Here is a 22,459-nt window from a genome sequence, read left to right as displayed (position 1 = left end):
TGGCGGCGCCCGGGGAAGCTTCAATTTTTTACGAAACATTGCCCCCCTGGCTTTAATGCAACGCTGGAATTTGAAAAAGCTATTTAAATGCGACGATAGATAGTAACGTGAATAGTTACTTAAATTTCACTCTACTCCTCACACAAAAGCTATTACGATTTTAGAAGGCTTGTGACATTGCTCACCGTTTCATGGACTACTTTAATGACACATTTTTTTTTTTTTTTTTTTGGCATTTAAAATAACTATTATTTAACTATTGATAACTATTACATTGAAGTGGGTATTCCTTTAATATGTGTTGATATAAAAAAAATTTGCAAAGGTCAAACCAGATTGCATATATGAAGTATTGTAAAATCAATATTTGTGTATATATCACTGAAGGTGATAGAGAATTATTGAATGCAGAAGGCAGAAATTTCTTCTGAAATCCTTTACATTATATAATTATATAAACTATTTTGACATTAGGCATGCCCCAAAAAAATCTGATAATGTACTGAATAATATGCATGGATTCAATATAGCTAATGTCTATTTTCACACCAAAGGTGTCAACTGCTCTGAAATCATTGGATATCAGAATTGCAGAAAAGGGTGCAAGGAAGGAGCTTGTGTACAGGTCTCAACAACTTCCTACAGATGTGAATGTTTCACAGGATATACAGGCAAGTATACAGTTACAGTTTTTGATTCAAATCAGAATAATTTTAGAAAGCCTCTGTGAATAATGCACTTCACAATAGAGTGATATTTCTTCTGAGGTCCAGTAATGCACGTTTAATTTTTTACTGTTTGGCTTCATTCGACTCATTATGTTTTGATAATGAGTCATGTGATTAATGATGGGTCATTTTGGGTGCCTTCACAATGGCAGCGCAATTATGCAAACTCAAATCTGAGTGAGGCTTTTTTTTCCTTTTTTTATATCTATTCACATTAAGCTGTCTTATCTAAGTGAAGAAGCGGATTTGAAAAATTGAACAATTGAAGCCTTCATATATGAAAGTCTTTAGAAGATTCTTGGCGCATAAATGACCAGTTATTTAATAAAGGCTTTAGCTGTGGCTTCATTTGAGTGATATGCTTAGGTTGATAAAACTCATGAATGGGGCCTTTCCTGTAGAAAAGCAATGGAAATAAAAAAATTATGCTCCTGTGTCCTTTCCAGTCTGTTTATGAGGCACGGCCATGACAGGCGTTTGGAAAGTAATGAGTCTCATTTGCTTCTGTAAAACCATTGCTGGGCTAATGAGCATCTCACCCACAAATGTGTAACAAAAGTTTCATGGTCCCTTGGGCGTTCCTGATAATAACATCATGATAAAGACTCCAGTCTGAGGTCCAGGTGGCCTTTGCTTGTTGATTAATTGACTTTTGTGTAGCGGCTGTTTGTTCGAGCAGATAGCAGCCTCTAATGTCATGCCTACAGCTTTAATGTGGAAGAAAAATGTCGGGTTTGTCTGACACAGATTTAGGACTATCACAATCTATGATGAATTTTCACTTGAGATTAACCACTCAGAGTAAACTGGCAAAGGAACACTTTGCAATCTGCATCACAGCCTCTTTTGATTTTTCAAGGGTCTCAGACAAGGCAGCATTTATTTTTATTTTTTATATATCTTACTCAAATATCAACTAACAACTAACTGTGATATTGTGATAATATTGTGAATTTTCAGCATAATTACTCCAGTCTTCATTGTCACATGATCCTTCCGAATCATTCTAAGTTGATTTGAAATTGAACTACGTTTTTTTTTTTATTATCAATTTAAAACCGTTGTGTTGCTTAATATTTTTGTGGAAACTGTGGTATGTTTCTTTTTCTTTGATAAATAAAATGTTCAAAAGAACAGCATTTATTTGGTAACACTTTACAATAAGGTTTCATTAGTTAACATGAGTTAACTACTTTAGTTAACATGAACTGCACTTCAACAGCATTTATTAATCTTAATGTTAGTTTCAACATTTACTAATACATTATTAAACTCAAAAGTTGTATTTGTCAACATTAGTTAAGGCACTGTGATCTTACCTGAACAAACAATGACCAGCTGGATTTGTATTAACTAACATTAATGAAGATTCATAAATACTGTAACAAATGTTTTGCTCATTGTTAGTTGACCAATGTAAAGTGTTACCGATCAATTTAATGCACCCTTGAATAAAAGTCTTAATTTTATTAAAATACTGACCCCAAACTATATACAGTATATATGTTGTTTTATGGCTTAAGAGTCTAGCACTGCAGTAAGATGCGACAACTTTACAAGAAGCGGCATGTTTGCTTTTGTGTGAAGCTGACTGTTGGAAATGAATTCTTCCGGAAGTTTTCAAAACATCTTTGTTCCATGAGCATAAAATCTCTGTGTCTCATTTGCCTTTATCGCAGCCACATATGTGACCCTGGACCACAAAACCAGTCACATGTGGCATGAGTATATTTGTGGCAATAGCCAACAATACATTGTATGGGTCAAAATTATCGATTTTTCTTTTATGCCAAAAATCATTAGGATATTAAGTAAAGATCATAAAACATTTATTTTTGTGAGTGAATGCAGCACAATCGCCAACATAAATTAACAACTTTAAAGGAGATTTTCTCAATGTTTTGATTTTTTTGCACCCTCAGATTCCAGATTATCAAATAGTTGTATCTCGACCAAATATTGTCCTATTCTAACAAACCATACATCAATGTATGCTTTCATGTTATGTATATATCTCAGCTTTCATGTTATGTATATATCTCAATTTCAAAAAATTTACCCATGTGACTGGTTTTGTCGTCCAGGGTCACATATTACAAATGATTCACCTCAGTTTGATGGCAGATAACCACAAGAACTGTTGCACTGTGATCAGCACAGTCTCTCATTACATATTCTTGGAGCACCTTGTGAGGAACTGAAAGTAACTGGTCTCCAGTTCTGCTCTGTTCGGGCACCCTGTGGGGCCAGCAGCTCTCTGACTTTGCTCAAGCTGTCACCCCATTAATCATAGTGAAGTTAACGGCTGGCCCGGTTCCCGACTGCCCTTACGGACCAGAGCCTACACACACATAATAATGAGGCCCACTCGTGGGACACTTCAAATGAGATTTTCTTTTGATTCCACTCTCCTGTGTACCTTATTCAGTCTGCCAGCGGTTTTTGTATCCGCATGTTACGAAATTAATAGGATATGCCCTATTGGGTACACTATTCATTTTGCTATTCACCTGCCCCATGGTTTTTGTGGAAATTCAAATCCTGTAATTGTCTCGTTTTTGAGTGGTTTTAATGGCAAGGTTGGCTTTTGATTTAGATGGGTTTATATCTCAAGGTAATGCACAGCAGGGTGGCACTATCTGTTTCATATCACCGCTTTTATGATTTTCATCAACCTTCATGAAGTCATCAACCTTTATCAAACATTGAATCATGTACCTATATGATGCATTACTATTTCAAAGACCTCACGCAAGGGATGGTTGCCAATCAAAGGTACTGTAGTTCTTGTAAAAATAAAAGAATATATTAAGCTGTCAAGAGCTTTTCATTTTCAATTGAGAAACACTGCAGAGAGACGTACACTTAGAATGACGCCCAGTGGTGTGTCCTCAAAAGCAGTTGGGTGCCTCTGGGACGGATGACCTTTGTATCATCCCATGAGCTTAACACACTGGAATATGCTTTTAAAAAAAACTGAACGACAAAAAGAAAACGCAGTAACAAGGAAGATAAATGAGTTAGCTCCTGCTGAGGAACATGGAGGGGGGAAGCAAAAGCAAACAGAGAACCACTAGGGAATAAAATCAAATCATGTTCACCTTGAACCTACAGTGCTGCATAGTCAAGTCTAAATTTAACCTGCGACGAGCGGAAATCAGACTGATGTTCCAATCCAGAGTTACCTTAGAGGAACACGCAGCCTAGATGTTCTCGGTCCAAAACCTTCAGCCAATATGATCAGGTTGCTTGTTTTATGGACGATGGGGACATAATTTGGGCCATTGAACCTTCACATTAGTGAAGCATCCAGAGAAGTGGGAGAGTGAAATGAGCTTTGTTCTCATTTTTCATCAGACCAAATGAGAGCCATGGGACGCCACGCTGAGACTTTCAGTACTTTTGATATGCTGGAGCAATTGTCCGCTGTCATTGTAGTCGTAAAGTTTGAACATTTGTTCTCACTAAGCAGTCAGAAGCGTACAATTATTATGAACATGATTTGGAGCTAAAGATCAGCTGTCTTAAATCAGATTATTAGTGTATTTGAATAATATTTGAACATACTTTAAGAAAATAAGTGCTGATGTTTATTCATTTAATCGATCCCGAGAGGGAATGTGTTATTGCAAATCCCATTACGGTTGTGATTTAATCATTTGTGACCCTGGACCACAAAACCAGTCACATGGGTCAATTTTTTTAAATTGATATTTATACAGTACATCATCTGAAAGCTGAATAAATAAGCTTTCCATTGATGTATGGTTTGTTAGGATAGGACAATATTTGGTCGAGATACAACGATCTGAAAATCTGAAATCTGAGGGTGCAAAAAAATCGAAACATTGAGAAAATCTCCTTTAAAGTTCTACATTTATGTTCGCGACTGTGCCTCATTCACTCACAAAAATAAATGTTTTGTATATTTACGGTAGGAAATTTACAAAATATCTTCATGGAACATGATCTTTACTTAATATCCTAATGATAAAAGAAAAATCAATAATTTTGACCCATACAATGTATTGTTGGCTATTGCCACAAATATACCCGTGTGACTCGTGACTGGTTTTGTGTTCTAAATTTTATCCTAAATTTTTAAGAAGAAAAAAAAAAGCATTCACAAAATGAAAGATTTAATCATCAAAGTTGTTACGCACGAATGCTTGATGGAAGCATGTGTTTTCATTCATTTTAAGGATGATCATTTAATATCCATTCATTCTCAACAAATTCTTGCATTGCAGGTACTTACTGTGATCGAAAGAGGCTCCTCTGCGATTCAAACCCGTGCTGGAATGACGGTCGCTGTGAGGAGACTGCAAATAGATATGTTTGCACATGCCCAGGGGGTTTCACAGGCCTCAACTGTGAGACCACCACTGAGCTTGACAGCTTCTGCAAGTCTAACGGATGTCAACTGGACGAAGCCTGCACCATAGACAAACTTGTGAGGCCTTTTCTTTTTTTCTACATTGTACCTAATGCTGTTTTTTTTTGGGGGCCTGAGAGAATGTGATTAATTTGAAATGCCACATGCAAATTTCTGTGACACACCTGAAGCGGATCAGCCTGTGTCATGTTGAAGGTTACAATAACCATTAATAATTGTTTTGATAGCAGAATGGGCATGGCATATGTAATATTTTTTTATTGGACTGGAGCAAGTTGTTGCATATTCAGTATAGCACAATAAATGGAATTATGGGACGTTTGTGCCATGTTCACTTAGAAATGTTTCCCCAGATTGTTACAGTTACAGTCTGGTGTTCATGATCCATTACTGTAATGAAGAGATGAATTTAGAAGAAAGTGGGCCAGTAGCAGACTAATTGTCTTGTGTGACCTTCATTTACTTGGTAGTGAGATTCAGCACATGGGCCTGTCCATTGCAGATTCTCATGAGGCACCTTAGTCATTTGAGAGCATGGACAGTAAAGATAGACTTTAATCTCTCCCTAACACACATACACACACTCAGACACATTAAATTGATTTGTTTGACATTGATTTGGTCTGTCTGAGACATCCTCCTAAGAGAGCTCATCTGTATGAAAATGAAATAATCCTTCACGCCGCTCCAGAACTGCACCAATGCTTATATCAGTGGGAGTCTCCGTATTACTTTCATCTGGGATTGTTCTCAGCTTCTATTACTCATCTTTGAACGACTGAGTCAGAAATAATATTGATGTCAGGATCGGTTAGTGAAAGTCGGAGAGCAGAACCAGCTAATGCCTTGTCTATTGTACTGCTTATTCAGCTCTGGATGCTCCAGTGCTGGTTATTTCCCAGGTTTGGCATGATCAGTTCCAAAGAAAAAATTATGTTCTAAGTCACTAATTTTGTTTGTCCTGTAGGCAGTCCAAGGTTACCGACAGGGTGCCTGTGCCTGTGCTGGTGCCAGAGCCGGTGTCCAATCTGGCCCCGTTCTGCACGTTTCCTCTCAAATAAAGCTGGTCTCAAACCAGGAAGCAATAACATCAGTCGTCACGGGACAGGATAATGTCCTCAACAAGTTTTTGAAACTTGATGAAAGCAGTGTTGATGTTTGAGAAAAGCGATCTGTATACCTAAATAAGGGCTAATGTCACGTTGCCATAACGGGCTGTTCACATATCGCGTTTTTCGATGAAATGAAGGGGCGCAGCAAGCGCGCTCATAATAGTTTTGCGCCTATGTTCATGGTTGCATAGCAAAGACAGACGGGAATGGCCCCTTAAAGTGGTATCGGGTGCGGTTGTATCGGGGTAGTTTTACAAGTACATGAGCACAGTATCGGACCAAAACCCGAGTACTGGTATCGGTGCATTTCCTATTTCCTATATTACCTATTTCACATGATACATTTTATTTCACAAGAACAATCATCGAGATATAGTTATTATTTTATTTACAAAAATAAATGTTGGATAACAAAAATATGAATTAAACTAATTAAGTTTTTGAGGTACAATAGGTTTATTTAACGTGTAATTCAGAAATAGAACAGAAATGGAATAATAAAATGTGAAAATAAAATACTGCATAGTCTTCACTGTATGAATTAAATATATATATATATATATATATATATATATATATATATATATTTTTTTTTTTTTTCTTATTTAAGCTAAAAAGTTATTCAGTCAAGAGCAATAAGTTATTTTAACTTTTGTTTGATTTGACATAGACAGGTCAAATTAGGTTTATTAGGCTGCTGTCACTTTAAGAGCAAATGTATGGATCCAATATACTGATACACATCTGGTTTACATCCGACTTGTTACTTTCACTTGAGACATAACTGACTGTGAACATGAATACTCCACAGGATGGGAATTTTGACATAATTGTGTGCATTTCGACCATTCAAGTGCAATAAGATGTAAGAGAGAACTGCTGAGACACGCTTAAACTGCTGAAAGATGTTTAAATAGGTTCTCAAAACTACTAACAAAGTCTATGATGCACTATGCTTGTTTGCGGCTGTGTTACATAGCCAGTTACATTGTTTGCGGCTGGGTCACAGTACACAGCCAGTTACATTGTTTGGCTTTCAAATTAGTGGAAATGTGAGTTTGCAGATCCCCTGGGCTAAGCCCCAGCTCTGGCCGAGCACCAACGGCACTTGGTGAAAAAGTGTTTGGTGATGCAAATATAATGGTATTCAAGCTCACCTTAGTGTTCCAATTGACATGTAACCAACCCTCCTTGGGGTGTTTCCTTTCTTTTATACAGAATTCCACATGCATTTGTGTAGACCCGGAATGCTCGGAGAAGGCAGAGGTGTGTGGCACTTTGCCCTGTCTCAATGGTGGCATCTGTGTTATTCAGAATGGCCAGTATCATTGCAGGTAAGAGAATTGAGAATACTTAATGACTTGTTAGCTCAGGTCAACAGCATTAGCATTTCTGATAAAGGCTTTTTAATTATAATTTCTCTTGTCAGAGCCTTAAGAAAACTTTAGGGATGCTTTTAATTGGAAAGTTGAACTTGAATGAACTTTTTAGTTCAGTATTCCTTGTCTTATTTTGAATTATTATTTAGTGCATGTTATTCCAATATCAGAGTAGTGGTATTCTGTTTTCATGTCCATGTTGTGCTCTTATTTTGAAGTTTGATATTGTTTTTCTCAGTGTTTAAGGTTTGCTCCCTTCATTGATCCAAGGTGTATGTTGTTAATCAGTCTTGTTATATTCGACTTCATGCTGTGCTGTGCATATTGATCTGCATTAGATTTGCAGCAGTGCATGTCAGTTAGAAATTTTGACCGACTTGAGACAGTGTCTTCACCATGTTAATTTGGCATATGCCATTAAAGTACAGCTCAGTCAGCGCAGCTTCTCCAGAGCGGCTGTTCAAGCTCTGATGATGACACAGCTATTTCATGATTGGCCAGACTGAAAATCTGTGTTTTTACAAAAGTAGAAATATTTTCATGCTCTATTGTGTTGTGTTTATCTAACTAAGACTAATTAAAAAATATAGACCCCACTTTATTGATATTTTAATATTATAGATTTATTTGGAACTTTATTTTTGGGAGCATAGTTCGCAAGTTCAAAGTTAAAGGAACAGTGGTTAAGCTACCTGGACGAAGCAGAAAAAAGAAGCTATCAACGGCTGCAACCAGATTTCTGAGAAAGAAAAACCCTTAATTGACTGCAAAAGACCTGCAGCAAGACTTGGTGACAACAGGCACTGAGGTTTCAGCTTGCACAGGAAGGCGCATACTAAACGCAGATGGTTTCCATGCCAGAACTCCAAGACTGCATCACTACTGACCAAAAAAGCACAAAAAAAGTTTGCTCAAAATCATAGAAATAAGCCACAGAAGTTTTGGGATTCTGTTCTGCGAAGGACATTTTCGGCCCTATGGATCAGCGGTATGCCTGGAGGAAGAAGAATGAAGCATATGCTGAAAAGAACATTCTGTCTACAGTTAAACCTTTCACGTGTAAATTTAAAATATTCTAGCTGACCCCCCAGAGTGTTTATTTTTATTTTTAGGCAACTGATATTATAGAACATTTCCCCTTATTGTTTCCATGGCGACACGTCATGCTTGTCACGTGACACACCGCAGCCACTATAACACTAAATGACAGATGTATCGCTTTTATTTCCTTTTTCACAAACTTGCTCACCATGTCATCAACTATCTGATATTCCGATTCTCAAATACCTGTGAGTTTGTTTTGTTGTTTAAAAACCTTTATAAATTATCTTGATCTATAGCGTGAGATGGGGACCGTCATGTTTGTTTGCCGCAGTTTAGAGAGTCCTTTCAGTCGGATTTACAGCACGTGAATTCATCAGTTTCTCCTGAAATACTTGTAAGTAAGTGGCCGGTGAACTGGGAGAAGAATAGAGTAAACTGCATGATATATGACATGCGCTGAGCGCGTCCATCTCTGGCACAGAGCCAGCCAAAGCGCAAAAGCACAGTTTGAATATGTTAGTTATGTGACGTCACTGAACATTCTAAATCCCATATGTGGGACCATACTCTCAGGGGCACAGAAATAAAAATCCCATTTATGGGACCGTACCGCTCAAAAGGATAAGCATGGTGGTGCTCGGTGATGCTCTGGGGCTGCTTTGCATCCTCTGGCACTGGAAACATGCAGCATGTGGAAAGCAAAATGAATTAATTTTTATATATCAGGAAATCCTAAGAGAAATGCCATCATGCAGTCAATGAGGAAGCTGAAGTTTGGGCATCATTGGACCTTCCAAACAGGACAATGATCCCAAGCATTCCTCAACTTTCACCAAGGCTTGGTTGCAGAAGAAGTTCTGGAAGATTCTACAGTGGCCATCACTGTCACCTGACTTGAACCCCATAGAAAATCTCTGGTGGGATTTGAAGGCGGCGGTTGCAGCACGAAAACCCAAGAATATTACTGAACTGGAGGCTATTTCTCATGAGTAACAGCAAAAGAGTACTAAAGATGCTTGCTATCAATCAATCAATCAATCAATCAATCAATCAATCAATCAATCAATCAATCAAAATTTATTTATACAGCCCTTTACAACACTCAAGGTGAACCAAAGTGCTTTCCAGGAAAAAAAAGTTAAATAAATAAATAAAAATAATAATATATAATGACAACAATATAATGCAAAATATAATAAAATATATACAAAATATATAATGCCACAAAACAAAATATAAAAACAAAATGTATGCCACAAAGAAAACACAAAATGCCACAACAACTGCTATGAATTAAAAGCCAGTCTAAATAAATAAGTCTTAAGCTTAGCCTTAAAGAGGCCCAAGTCAGTGATTGTACGTATATCAGCAGGTAGCTTGTTCCAAAGGCTTGGCCCAGCTACAGAAAAAGCCTGGTCACCCCAGAGTCTGTACCTTGTCCTTGGGACTATCAGCAAAAGTTGGTTTGTTGATCTAAGAGCCCTGTTTGATTGACGCAAAGTTAACATTTCAGTTACTGTATGTAAGGTGGTGCGAGGCCATTGAGAGCTTTAAAAACAAACAATAAAATCTTAAAATCAACTCTAAAAGAAACTGGAAGCCAGTGGAGCGAAAAAAGAATTGGAGTTATATGCTCACATTTGCGTGTGTTAGTTAGAAGATGGGCTGCTGCGTTCTGCACCAGCTGAAGGCGCCTGAGTGATGACTGCGAGACTCCAACATAAAGCGCATTACAATAATCTAGTCTTGAACTAATAAAAGCATGAATAGCTTTCTCAAGGTCCGAACGATTTAAAAATGGTTTGACCTTGGCCAATAGACGTAGCTGAAAAAAACTAGCTTTAACCACAGTGTCAATTTGTTTGTCAAATTTCAGGCTACTATCAAAAGTCACACCGAGATTTCTGATAGTCGGTCTAAGCTTTGAAATTAGCGTATTAGGGTCAGAGGTTGCAGACTCACCAAATAAAATATATTCAGTCTTATCTTCATTCAAATTAAGGACATTTTGCTCTAACCATAATTTAATGTCATCAATGCAATCAATTAGTGACCCAAATGCATCAGTGTTTGTTGGACTCATAGGCAAATAAATTTGCAAATCATCAGCATAGCAGTGATAAGCTATGTTATGCCTGGCTATGATGGACCCAAGAGGCAGCATGTAGAGCGAAAATAAAACCGGTCCGAGAATAGAGCCTTGTGGCACCCCGCAGGAGAGAAGTAGTAGAGGAGGACGAATTCCCAATCACTACAGAAAAGGTTCTGTTGGTCAAATATGACGAGAACCACTGAAACGCAGTACCCTTAATGCTATGAAGAGGTTGAATAATTTTGAGACTACATAAGTCATTAAAAGTTGCATTTTCAGTTGAATTTGGGGAGACCACTTCTAGCTATTTCAATTACTTTTTTGTTTGATTTGTTCATTGCAAACAGCTAAAAGTCTGTAAATTTTGCCAATAAACCTGATTTACAATGGGGGTTGAATAATTTTTATTACAACTATGTGTGTGTGTGTGTATATATATATTTAACCCGTTGTATCACTCTAGTGTAGTGTTCTAAATTAACTGATCAGGTTGAATGGGCACAGTAGTATTACAATATAGTTACGTCTAAAGGCCAATTTATACTTCTGCGTCGGGTGCGCGTAGAAGGTACGGCGTAGCATACGCATTGACGTGTACCATATGTCCTACCCTTCGCCGTACCCTGACGTGCACCTCCTCAAAAATGTAACTATGCGACGCGGACCGCAAGATCTGTGATTGGTCGGCTGGATAGCATCGCGTTTCCTCCTACGCATTTCCGGAATGATCTTCTGCACTCTGCACCGCCCGCCCGCCATTTTTAAATTCCGAAGATCAGTGAAGAGCCATGGAAATAGACCAAGTGACCGAGAGATTGCTTGAAGAAGTGCGGAAATACAGCCATCTGTATGACTCCTTCAGTCGCCATTGCTCGTAGAAACCTAAACTCAAAACAGCCGCGAGGAATGTAAACACAGTGGAACATTAAAACCCACCCGCGCCAACTAGCGTTTCGGCGGTGTAACTGCAGAGCAACACAGACATTCGCAGAAGTATAAATGCTCACGACGGCGTCGCCTACGTGCGTAGCCTACGACGTACACTACGGCGTACACTCGACGCAGAAGTAAAAATTGGCCTTTAGTCCGTAAGGAGGATTTGAGACAGCAATTTCCCTACCACTTGTGAAATAAAGAAAATATATTGTATTTGTACCAGTTTGTAAACATACAATTGATAGAACAAAAACAAAAAAAATACAATTAGGCCTGTTTGGTATGACAAATAAAATAAACAGTTCCGCAAACACAGTTCAGAAAGTCTTTTCCTTGTGTTGTTATTTATCTTCTTTTTTTCTTTTATAAGGTCTGATCCTTCCAGGAAATAAATATTTAAGTAGAAAAAATAGAAGCAGAAGTAGTCACATGACAGAAGAAAGACTTACTACCCGGGTAGTTTTAAACTCAGTTTCACTCAAGGTATCCGGAGTGTATGGTGTGCAGTGTTGCCAACTTAGCGCCTTTGTCGCTATTTTTAGCGACTTTTCAGACCCCGTTGGCGACATTTTTTCAAAAAAGCGACTAGCGACAAATCTAGCTACTTTTTGGACAAACCTCAGTAACCTCCAAATGTTTCCAGCACAGCCCTGCGAGCGCGAGGTTTGCGTTCTCCTTGCCGTCACACACCTCTCTCTGCGTCTACCCTGTTCAGTGAATGGCTGAGAGAGGAGCAGCAGCACGGCAGACGTGAATGAGCAGTGTTGTTTCCACGGACTTATCACTTATCTTTTGTTTTATATTTAAAGAATTTAGTTTGACCATTTTATTTTATTACTTATGCTTATCACTTGTAATACTCACTATCACAGTGCTTTAGTTCACCCAGTTCCCGAACTCTCTCAATTCAGATAATATTACACATATAAAAAATTGTCATTCAATAGCTACTCGTTCTATTGTCTGACAAAAAAATATAGTAAATGAGAACAGCTTTATTGGACATTCGGCTATATTATATTTTAGTATGTTATATTAAAATACAGTATGTGAGCATGATTTTAACGAGAAAAAACAGGCAGGCAGAACCCAAGTTCGCCGCGATGACGTCATGAATATGCTAATTGACGTATGACGTCATCTAGCGACATTTAGCGACTTTTAGGGGAGGCGTTAGCTACTTTCCTTTGAAAATAGTTTGCAACACTGATGGTGTGTTGTATTCTCTTATCTGTTTGATGACAGATTAAAGCTGCCGTCGGCAAGTCTGGCAGATTGGGTCGATTAGCCAAAATTTTGAATGTTTACAACTCTTATGCCCCTCCCCACTACCAGCGAGCACCCTCCCATCGAGGTCGTGCTCGTCAGTGCGTCACTGTGCGTGTGTACCTGATTTTCTGTGAACGCGTCCGTCTCTTCAGCATCTATCAACACCATGGACTCGGAGGTAGGCTGCCCTGGCTAATCTATCCATAGATAGCAATAACCGAGGAATTGGAAGCTTGTTAGTAGATTTTCTCTCCGCCATCACGCTTCATGCAATCTCCAGGCGAACTTCAGGCGTGGCGTGTGCATGTGATATTAACGTGCATCTGTGGCGTGTGCACGACCTGTGATTGACAGTCAGATCTCACACCCCCCTGCGCTGATTGAACCTGATGAAGCGGGAGCGCTGGATTTTTGCAAAACAAATAACACGCTCCAGGTGGAGTTAGAAGCTCGGGTTTTTTTCTAAAACCACCTTATTTATGTTGTTCTGTCGGGTTATAGTGTCGATTACACTGAATATGATCAAAAAAATGTTGCCGACGGCAGCTTTAAGGATACTGAGCTCGCTCCAGAGAAAGACGCGTTGTGACATCAGCTAGGCACTGTTGGCTCGCCGTTCACTCCTCCACGGTCAACTCAAGCAGTAGGCCTACACATCAACAGGAAACAAGACGAAAAGAAAAAAAGCAACCTGCATAATACAGATAACTTGTCACTCATTCACATTCACTTCATCTGAACTGACAACAGATTAACCACATGAAATTTCAGATCTTTCGCTTTTCTTTCTTCAACTGCATATTAACTCATTAACTTGTTTTACAAAGAAAATCCTGGGAGAATATACCCACTTAACATTAAACAGAGCAATGTCTGACATATTATTGTATGACTCAAACACTAAATGAAACTAACGTTACTGTATGTCATATACGTATTCATCAAATCACATACTCTGATTCTTTTACAACAATATCCCCAGAGTTAATTTACAATATCAAACTCTGATCTCTATCATCATCAAATGGCTCTGTGAACACGAACCAATGCACATTAATTAGAATGTGACGCAGTTGATTTTAACATCAACTCCGATTGGTTTAATGACAAAACTATCCTTTATCTCTCCGTCACAACATGCATATTTCAGAATTTACTTATCGTCAGTTAGTTATCAATCATTTTTATTCTGTAAATTATTAAGTGAACACATATGACTGATTACAGAGCAACAATGGAGTAACAAAACACTCACCGGAGTTCCTCAAAATAAAAGAATGAAAATATGTTTCTTCCCCCGGATTTCACTAGAAAAGAACTTAAAACTTTTTTTCTTTACACTCTATTACTCTCTTTTAAAATATTTACACTCTGAACCGTCTTTTTCCTCCGCTCTCTCTCTCTCGTTTGTAAAATGGCTTCTTTTTTATTTTTATTATTTCACTCGTCACGGAGAAACGCCCTCTAGTGGAGAATAGTAGTTACTACATTTTTCCTTCAAATTAAGGGGCTGCTTACACCTGGCCACTTCATGTGTTTTCTCGGATAGCTATCTGATTTATCAAAACGATTCCATTTACACCTGGTCACATGTGTTTTTGCGAAACGGATTTAAATCCGATCTTCAATTCCCGCGCTATATGCAGATTTAATGGAGTGCACGTCACCAAAAGCAACAGATATGAGCTGCATTTAGAGACAGCAATAAGAGAGAGCAGTAACAGCCCTGGTAAGATCATTTCGTTTCTTTACTTTTAATGATGATGATTGTGTGTTAAGCGTCTGCGACTTACTTTCACATTGATTTGCGATAGTTTGCACTTCCGTTTAATGAATAGATGCTCAGCTTGTCATCTGCGGTGATGCGTGTTCCAGTAGCGTCGTCATATCTGGCTATAACATTACATATAGCCTATAACACGCTCTCACACGCTTATTTTTTTAGCATTTTTGGGAGGAGTACAATTTACATATGTGGTTTCAACAACCAGATGCATTTACACTTGTCCAGTTTCGTCTGGAATGCGGCCCAGACCACCTCCTGAAGTGGTTTGAGCGATCGGATTCAAATCCGTCTCGAATGCGTTTCGGAGGGCATTTACACCTGGTCTTTTCACGATCGGATAGCTATCCGATCTGAGAAAACGCATGAAGTGGCCAGGTGTAAACAGCCCCTAAGAGTCTGTTAACTACCTAAATTTTAAGTGGTTGCATATATTTCATATTCTCAGGGCTCCAGACTGCAACCAAATGGTCAAATTTTTTCCCCTTTTTCCTGCTGGTGCGACTAATTTTCGCACTGGTGCCACCACCACATTGCCCAGATGATAAGAGATTTCTGTTGCATATGAGAAACATTAAATGGCAAATGAAACGAAAGTGGAATGAAACCGCTCTAATCGTTTGAGCTGTGCAGCGTGGACGGGTTATTGGCTCTGGGCAATAATAGTGCAGCGCAAGCTAAGAACAGGTTCGCGGGGGATCTCGAGCATGCCACACTGTTACTACACCGTGCTGGGGGTAAGAAAGCATTTTAATTAACCTCGGAATAATATCACTGCGAGATCTAGCGAGAAGCATTCGAATTCAGCACAGAATTTTCTGTTATAAAACCATAGATATCAGATCGAACAGTGTTGACGTGGAAACCGGGAGAAACATTTAAATGAACAAGTTAAGGAAAGCTTTTCAGTCCACAAATCACCAACATTTAATGTAGTAGGCTAAAGGCCCGTACACACCGGGACGAATTTCGCGCGCGATATTCGGCGACGTTTAACGCCTCGTGACTAAACAAAGGGCACCAATGTGAGTGTGCACACCGACGCGAAAAACGGCACGCGTAAAAGCGTAATTTTTTTTTAAACGCCTCTGGTTCGTTTTTTTGGTTTGACGCGCCACGTCAAAAACTATCCGACCAATGAGATTGCCGCTTTTGCTCACGTGTCTGGAGCTTCTGAGGTTACAGTAAAACACAACTTGGGGGCGCTCAAACACAAAACGGTCTTGCCGAGCACACATACGTAACAGCGAAGAAGATATACGCCAAGTAGCGTCTACACTGCCCATAGACAGACACTGCCGGGAAGAAATGACGAGGAAGATGCAAGGCAAGATGAATGTAGAGCTGCTGGTCTCGTTGGTGTTGGAATAAAGAACTATATGACAAACGCGACAGCGACTACAAAAATATTGTTAAAAGAGAACTGTTATGGAGTGGTATTGCAGAGTATAGACTGTTATGGAGTGGTATTGCAGAGTATAGACTGTTATGGAGTGGTATTGCAGAGTATAGACTGTTATGGAGTGGTATTGTATTTCTGTTTTACATTAAGCGCCATCTAATGTCAGGGAATGAATTTGCATGTTCACTCGGCTCATCGTCAGCGAAAAACGCTTGGGTGTGAACACAAAAACGCGTTGAAAAACGCTGGCGAATAACGCGCGCCGATATTCGTCCCGGTGTGTACGGGCCTTAATGCTAACTGTAACCATGGTATTGTGGGGGAAAATAGTTTTTACATTATTAATTTCAGGGTTCGTACAATGTTTTGAGAGTGAAATTCAAGCATTTTTCAAAGACAAAAACATTATTTATTCAGCTCTCAAAGACTGTCCCTATTTGTAAAACGTAATCGGTTACTAACGTAACCTCGGTTCTCTCTAGAAGAGGGAACGAGTATTGCGTAAGTTAGGTTACGCTACGGGTAAAGTAATCTTTTCTCGAGATATGAAGCCAAAAAAATATCCTTAATTTTTATTCATTGTCAACGCAGTGCAGCAGCTAGCAGACCTAGAGCGGGCTATCTAGCGCGCTCATTGGCTGCTCCGCGGCAACTGCAGCAGCCTACCAGTGAGCCTGGCGTGACGTCACGCCCTCACGCGTCATAGCCTGCCAGAATGGGAGTGGCTTAGCGTATAAAAGGAAGGCTCGGAGGCTGATACCCTGGTTTTCGTCGACTGAAGCGAAATGAGCTCGTGGCGCGAGCACGGCGGTTTACGCAATACTCGTTCCCTCTTCTAGAGAGAACCGAGGTTACGTTAGTAATCGATTACGTTCTCTTACGAGAGGTTCTCTCGTATTGCGTAAGTTAGCTAACGCTACGGGAACCTCTTGTCAACGCCGTGCGCGCCCAGCATCCACTACATGAGTCCCAGGGGAAGCCCGGGGAACACTGATAAGTGGGAAACAGGTGGCCAACAGAGTGGGCCAGCACATGTTCATAAGCACACATTAGGGGGTGTAGAGCGGCTCGGCCGGTCTATACAGATACTGACTAGGGGTGTAAATCGAACAGTTCATCATGATACGATACGATATCGATTCTCTCAGCCAGCGATACGATATTTGCCGATACTTCAAAAAATTCTACGATACGATTCGATTCGATTCGATTCAGGGCTATATCGATCAATTAATCGATATTTAGATATTATGTTCACACAACCAGTTACGTTTTTATTAACTCACAAATGCAACCAAAATATATAACATGAATGTTTAATTAAACTCTTTGAAAATTGCACACCCTCTCCCAATTGGGACATTTACAACAGAAGAGGTAATTTGCAAGTACTCCGTTCTTGTTCATTTTCATAAATCATGTTTTTTATTATTATTATTGTGCATTCCAAGTAATATCAATCAAACTGCAGCTGGGTTGTTTTGATTAATAATAATAATAACTTAAATACAGGTAAATTACAAAATCAAAGTTAATTGAAAGTATGTTTTAATATGTTAAAAGTTTTTTTTTTTTTTTTTTTGCAGAGCAGATTCACATTTCTCTGAGTCAAACAAAATCAAGTAATTGCTATGATAAATAATACAACACTCGGTTAATCTTCGTAACGTTAATCTCCTCAGCTGACATAGACGCCTGACAAACTTTGTTGTTGTGATAACGTACACGCAGTACAGAGAGCTTTTCTCTCACCACTAAACGAACTGCTTTAGTAAGCTTCTGTGAAAATGTTTCCGGTTTTATTTTCCTTTTACGCCCTGAAGAAGATATCACGAGTTCATTGAAATTATCTACCCTCGATCACTTAGTCAGCTTTGACGAAACTCCTCTTAGCCAGCGCGTCTTTTCAAAGTGACATCTGACCTGAATACTGCGCGCTGAGTAGCTAAAACGGACTCGCGTTCACCAACAAGGGTGCGAGTGCTTGTCTCTGCTCTGTAAAACATGAACTCGCGATGCCTTGACAGCGGACAACCGGCTTTTGTGAAAAAACTTAGGGTTTAGTCAGTCTTGTCAGGCGTCTATTTTAGATGAGGAGATTAACGTTATAAAGACACACCGGCAGGCGGTTGGTGAGTAAACGAAAATGTGTGCTTTGGCGGAAGGATGTTACGTGAGAATGTGGAGTGTCAAAATAAAGGTGTATATCGATATTTTAAGAGTGAATCGATGCATCGTATCGTTAGACGTTATATCGATGCATTGATCCATATCGATGTATCGTTACACCCCTAATACTGACACAACCCTTTCTAGTGCAGCTCAACCAGGAGAGCTAAATCGAGTAAGTAGCCCGCGCACAATAGTCTGGGCAGGGCATACACACGTCTTAGACTGATAGAAGTTTAGCCTGCAGGGCGGGAACTTCCAGGTTATAAAACCTAACAAATGTAGAGGGGGAGGCCCAACCTGCCGCTGTACAAATGTCATGAATGGAAATCCCGCTGGACCAAGCCCACGATGAGGCCATGCGTCTGGTGGAATGAGCCCGGATGACCAAAGGGCACTGCAGGTGTTTAGACGCATAAGCTGCTGCAATAGCGTCTACTATCCATCTGAACAGACTGTGTTTCGAGGCGGCGAGACCTTTGGTGCGCCCTCCAAACGAAACAAAAAGCTGCTCCGAGCGCCTGAAAGCGGCGGAATGTGTGACGTAATTCCTCAGAGTCCTGACAGGGCAGAGGAGGTGACTATCAACCTCGCTGCCGGATGCCGGTAGGGCTGAGAGAGAAATGACCTGCGCTCTGAAAGGAGTGCCCATCACTTTGGGGACGTAACCATGTCTCGGTTTGAGAATGACTTTTGAATCATTAGGTCCGAACTCGAGACACACCGCATTAACTGATAACGCGTGTAAGTCACCCACGCGTTTAACTGAAGACAAGGCTATCAGAAAAACGGTTTTGAACGTGAGGTATTTCAGATCCACAGTGTCTAAAGGTTCGAAGGGATGGGCTTTCAGGGCCTCAAGGACCAAAGACAAATCCCAAATCGAAACCGAGGGGGGCCGCGGGGATTCATTCTCCTGGCTCCTCTAAGGAAGCGGATGATGAACTCATTCCTTCCTAATGCGCGGCCGCGCGCCGATTCGGCGAACGCTGCAATAGCCGCAACATAAACCTTGAGCGTGGAGGGGGACCTGCCCGCGTCCAGCAGCTCCTGAAGGAAGCACAGAACCCACGAAACCCCACTCGTTTGTGGGTCCAGATTTTTCCCCGTGCACCATTTGATAAACACAGACGACTTGGACGCGTAGAGCCGTCTCGTAGAGGGAGCTCTAGACTGCGTGATTGTGTTCACGACCCCTTTTGGCAAATCAGTGGGTATCCGTTGATTATCCACACATGCAGAGACCAGCGCTCTGGATGAGGATGCCAGATCGAACCGCGGGCTTGAGAGAGAAGGTCCCTTCTCACCGGGATCGGCCATGGGGCTGTGTCTGCCAGCTGCATTAATTCCGGGAACCATGTCTGGTTCTCCCAGCGCGGGGCTATGAGGAGCACTGAGTGGCGCGTCTCTCTGATCCTCCCGATCACCTGGGGTAGCAGTGAGATCGGGGGAAAAGCGTACAGCGGGACGCTGGGCCAGGCTTGGGCCAGTGCATCCTCGCTCTTCGAGAAGAATTTCGGGCAGTGGGCGTTGTCGTCTGACGCAAAGAGGTCGACTTTCGCTCTGCCGAAAAGGCGCCACAGAAGCTGGACTGTCTGGGGGTGCAGAGACCATTCCCCGGGGGGAACATTGTCTCTGGACAGTCTGTCTGGGCCATCGTTCAGGTGACCGGGCACGTGCGTGGCTCTCAGTGAGCCCTGAGCCAAAACGAGTAGGCGTTCCGCCAGCGCGCAGAGGGTTTTGGATCTGATCCCGCCCTGACGGTTCACGTAGGACACCACTGACATGTGCCCGTGCGGACTAGTACATGGTGACCTCGCAGGTATGGGAGAAAGTGCTTCAGTGCATTCTCGACCGCTAACATCTCCAGACAGTTTATGTGAAGGCATTTCTCCCGGTCTGACCAGAGGCCATAGACCGGTCTGCCCTCGAAGAGCGCCCCCCAACCTAGGTTGAAGGCGTCTGTCGAGATCGTTTTCCGATGCGAGATAACTCCCATTGTAACTCCCCGTTGGTACCATTCGGTCACTAGCCAGGGCTGCAGGGCTGAGACGCAGCCCTGATTCACACTGACCAGCGAGCCGCCGGCGGTCCTCGCTCTGCGGGGCGCTCTCGCCTTCAGCCAGCGCTGAAGCGGGCGCATGCGCAGCAAGCCCAGCTGGAGCACCGCTGCAGCTGAGGCCATGTGGCCCAACATCACCTGAAACGTTGTCAGGGGGAACCGCCTGCCTTTCTGAAAAGATGTCGAATACGGCGCGCGCGCTGTGTCGACAGTCTGGCCGTCATAGCCACTGAGTCCAGTTCTATTCCCAAAAACGAGATTGACTGACTGGGCGTTAATGAGCACTTGGTCCAGTTGACCGAGAGACCCAAGTTTTCCAGATGGCTGAGAAGCGCTAGTATGTGGGAAATGAGTTCCAAATAGTTCAAAATTCGCATACCCTGTGTTCTCAGGGGAGCGAGGGCCGAGTCCATGCACTTCATGAATGTACGGGGTGCTAGCAACAGGCCGAACGGGAGGACAGTGTATTGATATACCTGACCGTCGAAGGCGAATCTCAAGAATGGCCTGTGATGGGGTATAATCTGAATCTGAAAGTATGCGTCTTTCAGATTGAGAGAAATAAACCAGTCCCTCGGGCGAATTTGCGTGAGGATTTGTCTGGTTGTGAGCATTTTGAACGGCCGTCTCATGAGAGCTTAGTTCAAATATCTCAGATCTAATATAGGTCTGAGGGCTCCGTCCTTCTTGGGTACGAGGAAATAACGGCTTCAAAAGCCCGTCTCGGTCAGAGAAGGATGCACTCGTTCTATTGCCCCCCTGCACAATAGTTTAGCTATTTCTGTATGAAGCAGATGGGCTGCTTCTGTATTCACCCTCGTCTCGGTCCGTGCTCGAAAGCGCGGGGGACGGCGAGCGAACTGCAGCGAATAGCCCCGTTTCACAATGTTCAGCACCCATTCTGACACGCCCGGGATAGCTTCCCACGCTTCCGCAGGCATAGCTAGGGGTCGAATGGCCTCTGGGTCCCGGCCGCTGCACTGCGCGGGAAAGGGAACTCGTAACAGGGGAATTAGCGCGGTGCGTGCGCTGTTGATGCTGGGGAACGGGAGCTCGCTGATGGCGATTACTGGCTGGACAGCACTCAATGACTCGGTCACTTGGGACGGAGAACATTTTGCAGTGAGAAACCCGTGACGTGAGAGTGGCGTGGGGGTTAATGTGTTTATCAGTAAGTGTGAGCGCTCGTGGGCGGGCACAGTGCTTACATTCATAACACGGCCAGAGTTGGGGAGCTTTATGTGATCTAACCCCCGGGGCAACTGTGTGACAGAGCGGGCAGTGGGTAGGTGTGGGCACTGAACCGTGGGCACATTTCCTACATTTGACACTCGAGCGGCGCATGCCCGCTTCATGAGAGTGTGCTCTGTGAAGGACTGTGATGACGAACCTATGTGATTGACGTCATCACCATTTCAGTATGTCTTTGTGAGTCTTAAATGTTGCTATATTTAGTCTGTCAATTACATTAAGCGCTTTGTTTACATTTTATTTCTGCATCCCGTATAATTGGCTATGGACGTTTGCAACTCCACAATTCATACATTCAGTAACATCATGCAAGTTCAATTTCTTTGTTTACTGTTAGCACTTGCTGAAATGTAATAAATCACAAGGAGTCTAATGGTTTTACAGACTGTTTATTGGTAATTTAAACGATACAGCTTTGTGGTATTGTTTGGGCTTACCCGTTGATTTCTGCTCTGCTCGTTCCGGTAGCGCGCGTAACCCGGAACGCGCTTATAATAGCAGCGGTCATACCATTTTTCACAACTGGGGGAAACCCGGAACGCGCTTATAATAGCAGCGGTCATACCATTTTTCACAACTGGGGGAGGCAACCTAGGTGTGGATTGTGATGTTTGTTCTGTTTAATGTTTAATGTATGTTTGTAACATTACTTTGCTTAAGCTGCACTAATTGTATTTATTCAACTGAGTAAGATGAGGTTGTTTTAATGTCATTGTTGTAATGATATTATTGAAACAAAGGTTACCCTGTGCAAATGGTACTTCCCATTTCCGTTTGGCGGGAAGTTTGTGTATTTAACCAGAGTGTTCCTTGATTCAAGGGGGGTTGGTGGTTTG

General features: G+C 41.5%; 1 protein-coding gene across 1 annotated transcript in view; it reads left to right on the top strand.

Moving 5' to 3' along the window:
• eys (eyes shut homolog) overlaps positions 1–22,459 on the top strand; it is a 241,572-nt gene that overhangs the window by 3,874 nt on the left and 215,239 nt on the right. Inside the window, exons 2-4 of the mRNA XM_082154578.1 lie at positions 555–671; positions 4,979–5,181; positions 7,455–7,570. Coding sequence (XP_082010704.1) covers positions 555–671; positions 4,979–5,181; positions 7,455–7,570 — 436 coding nt within the window. The remainder of the gene's footprint in view (positions 1–554; positions 672–4,978; positions 5,182–7,454; positions 7,571–22,459) is intronic.

Source organism: Leuciscus leuciscus (assembly GCF_965113295.1).
Source record: "Leuciscus leuciscus genome assembly, chromosome: 22".
Classification (NCBI taxonomy): Eukaryota; Metazoa; Chordata; class Actinopteri; order Cypriniformes; family Leuciscidae; genus Leuciscus; species Leuciscus leuciscus.
Note: the sequence above shows the minus strand (reverse complement) of the source record. Positions and strands in the feature narration are given on the sequence as shown.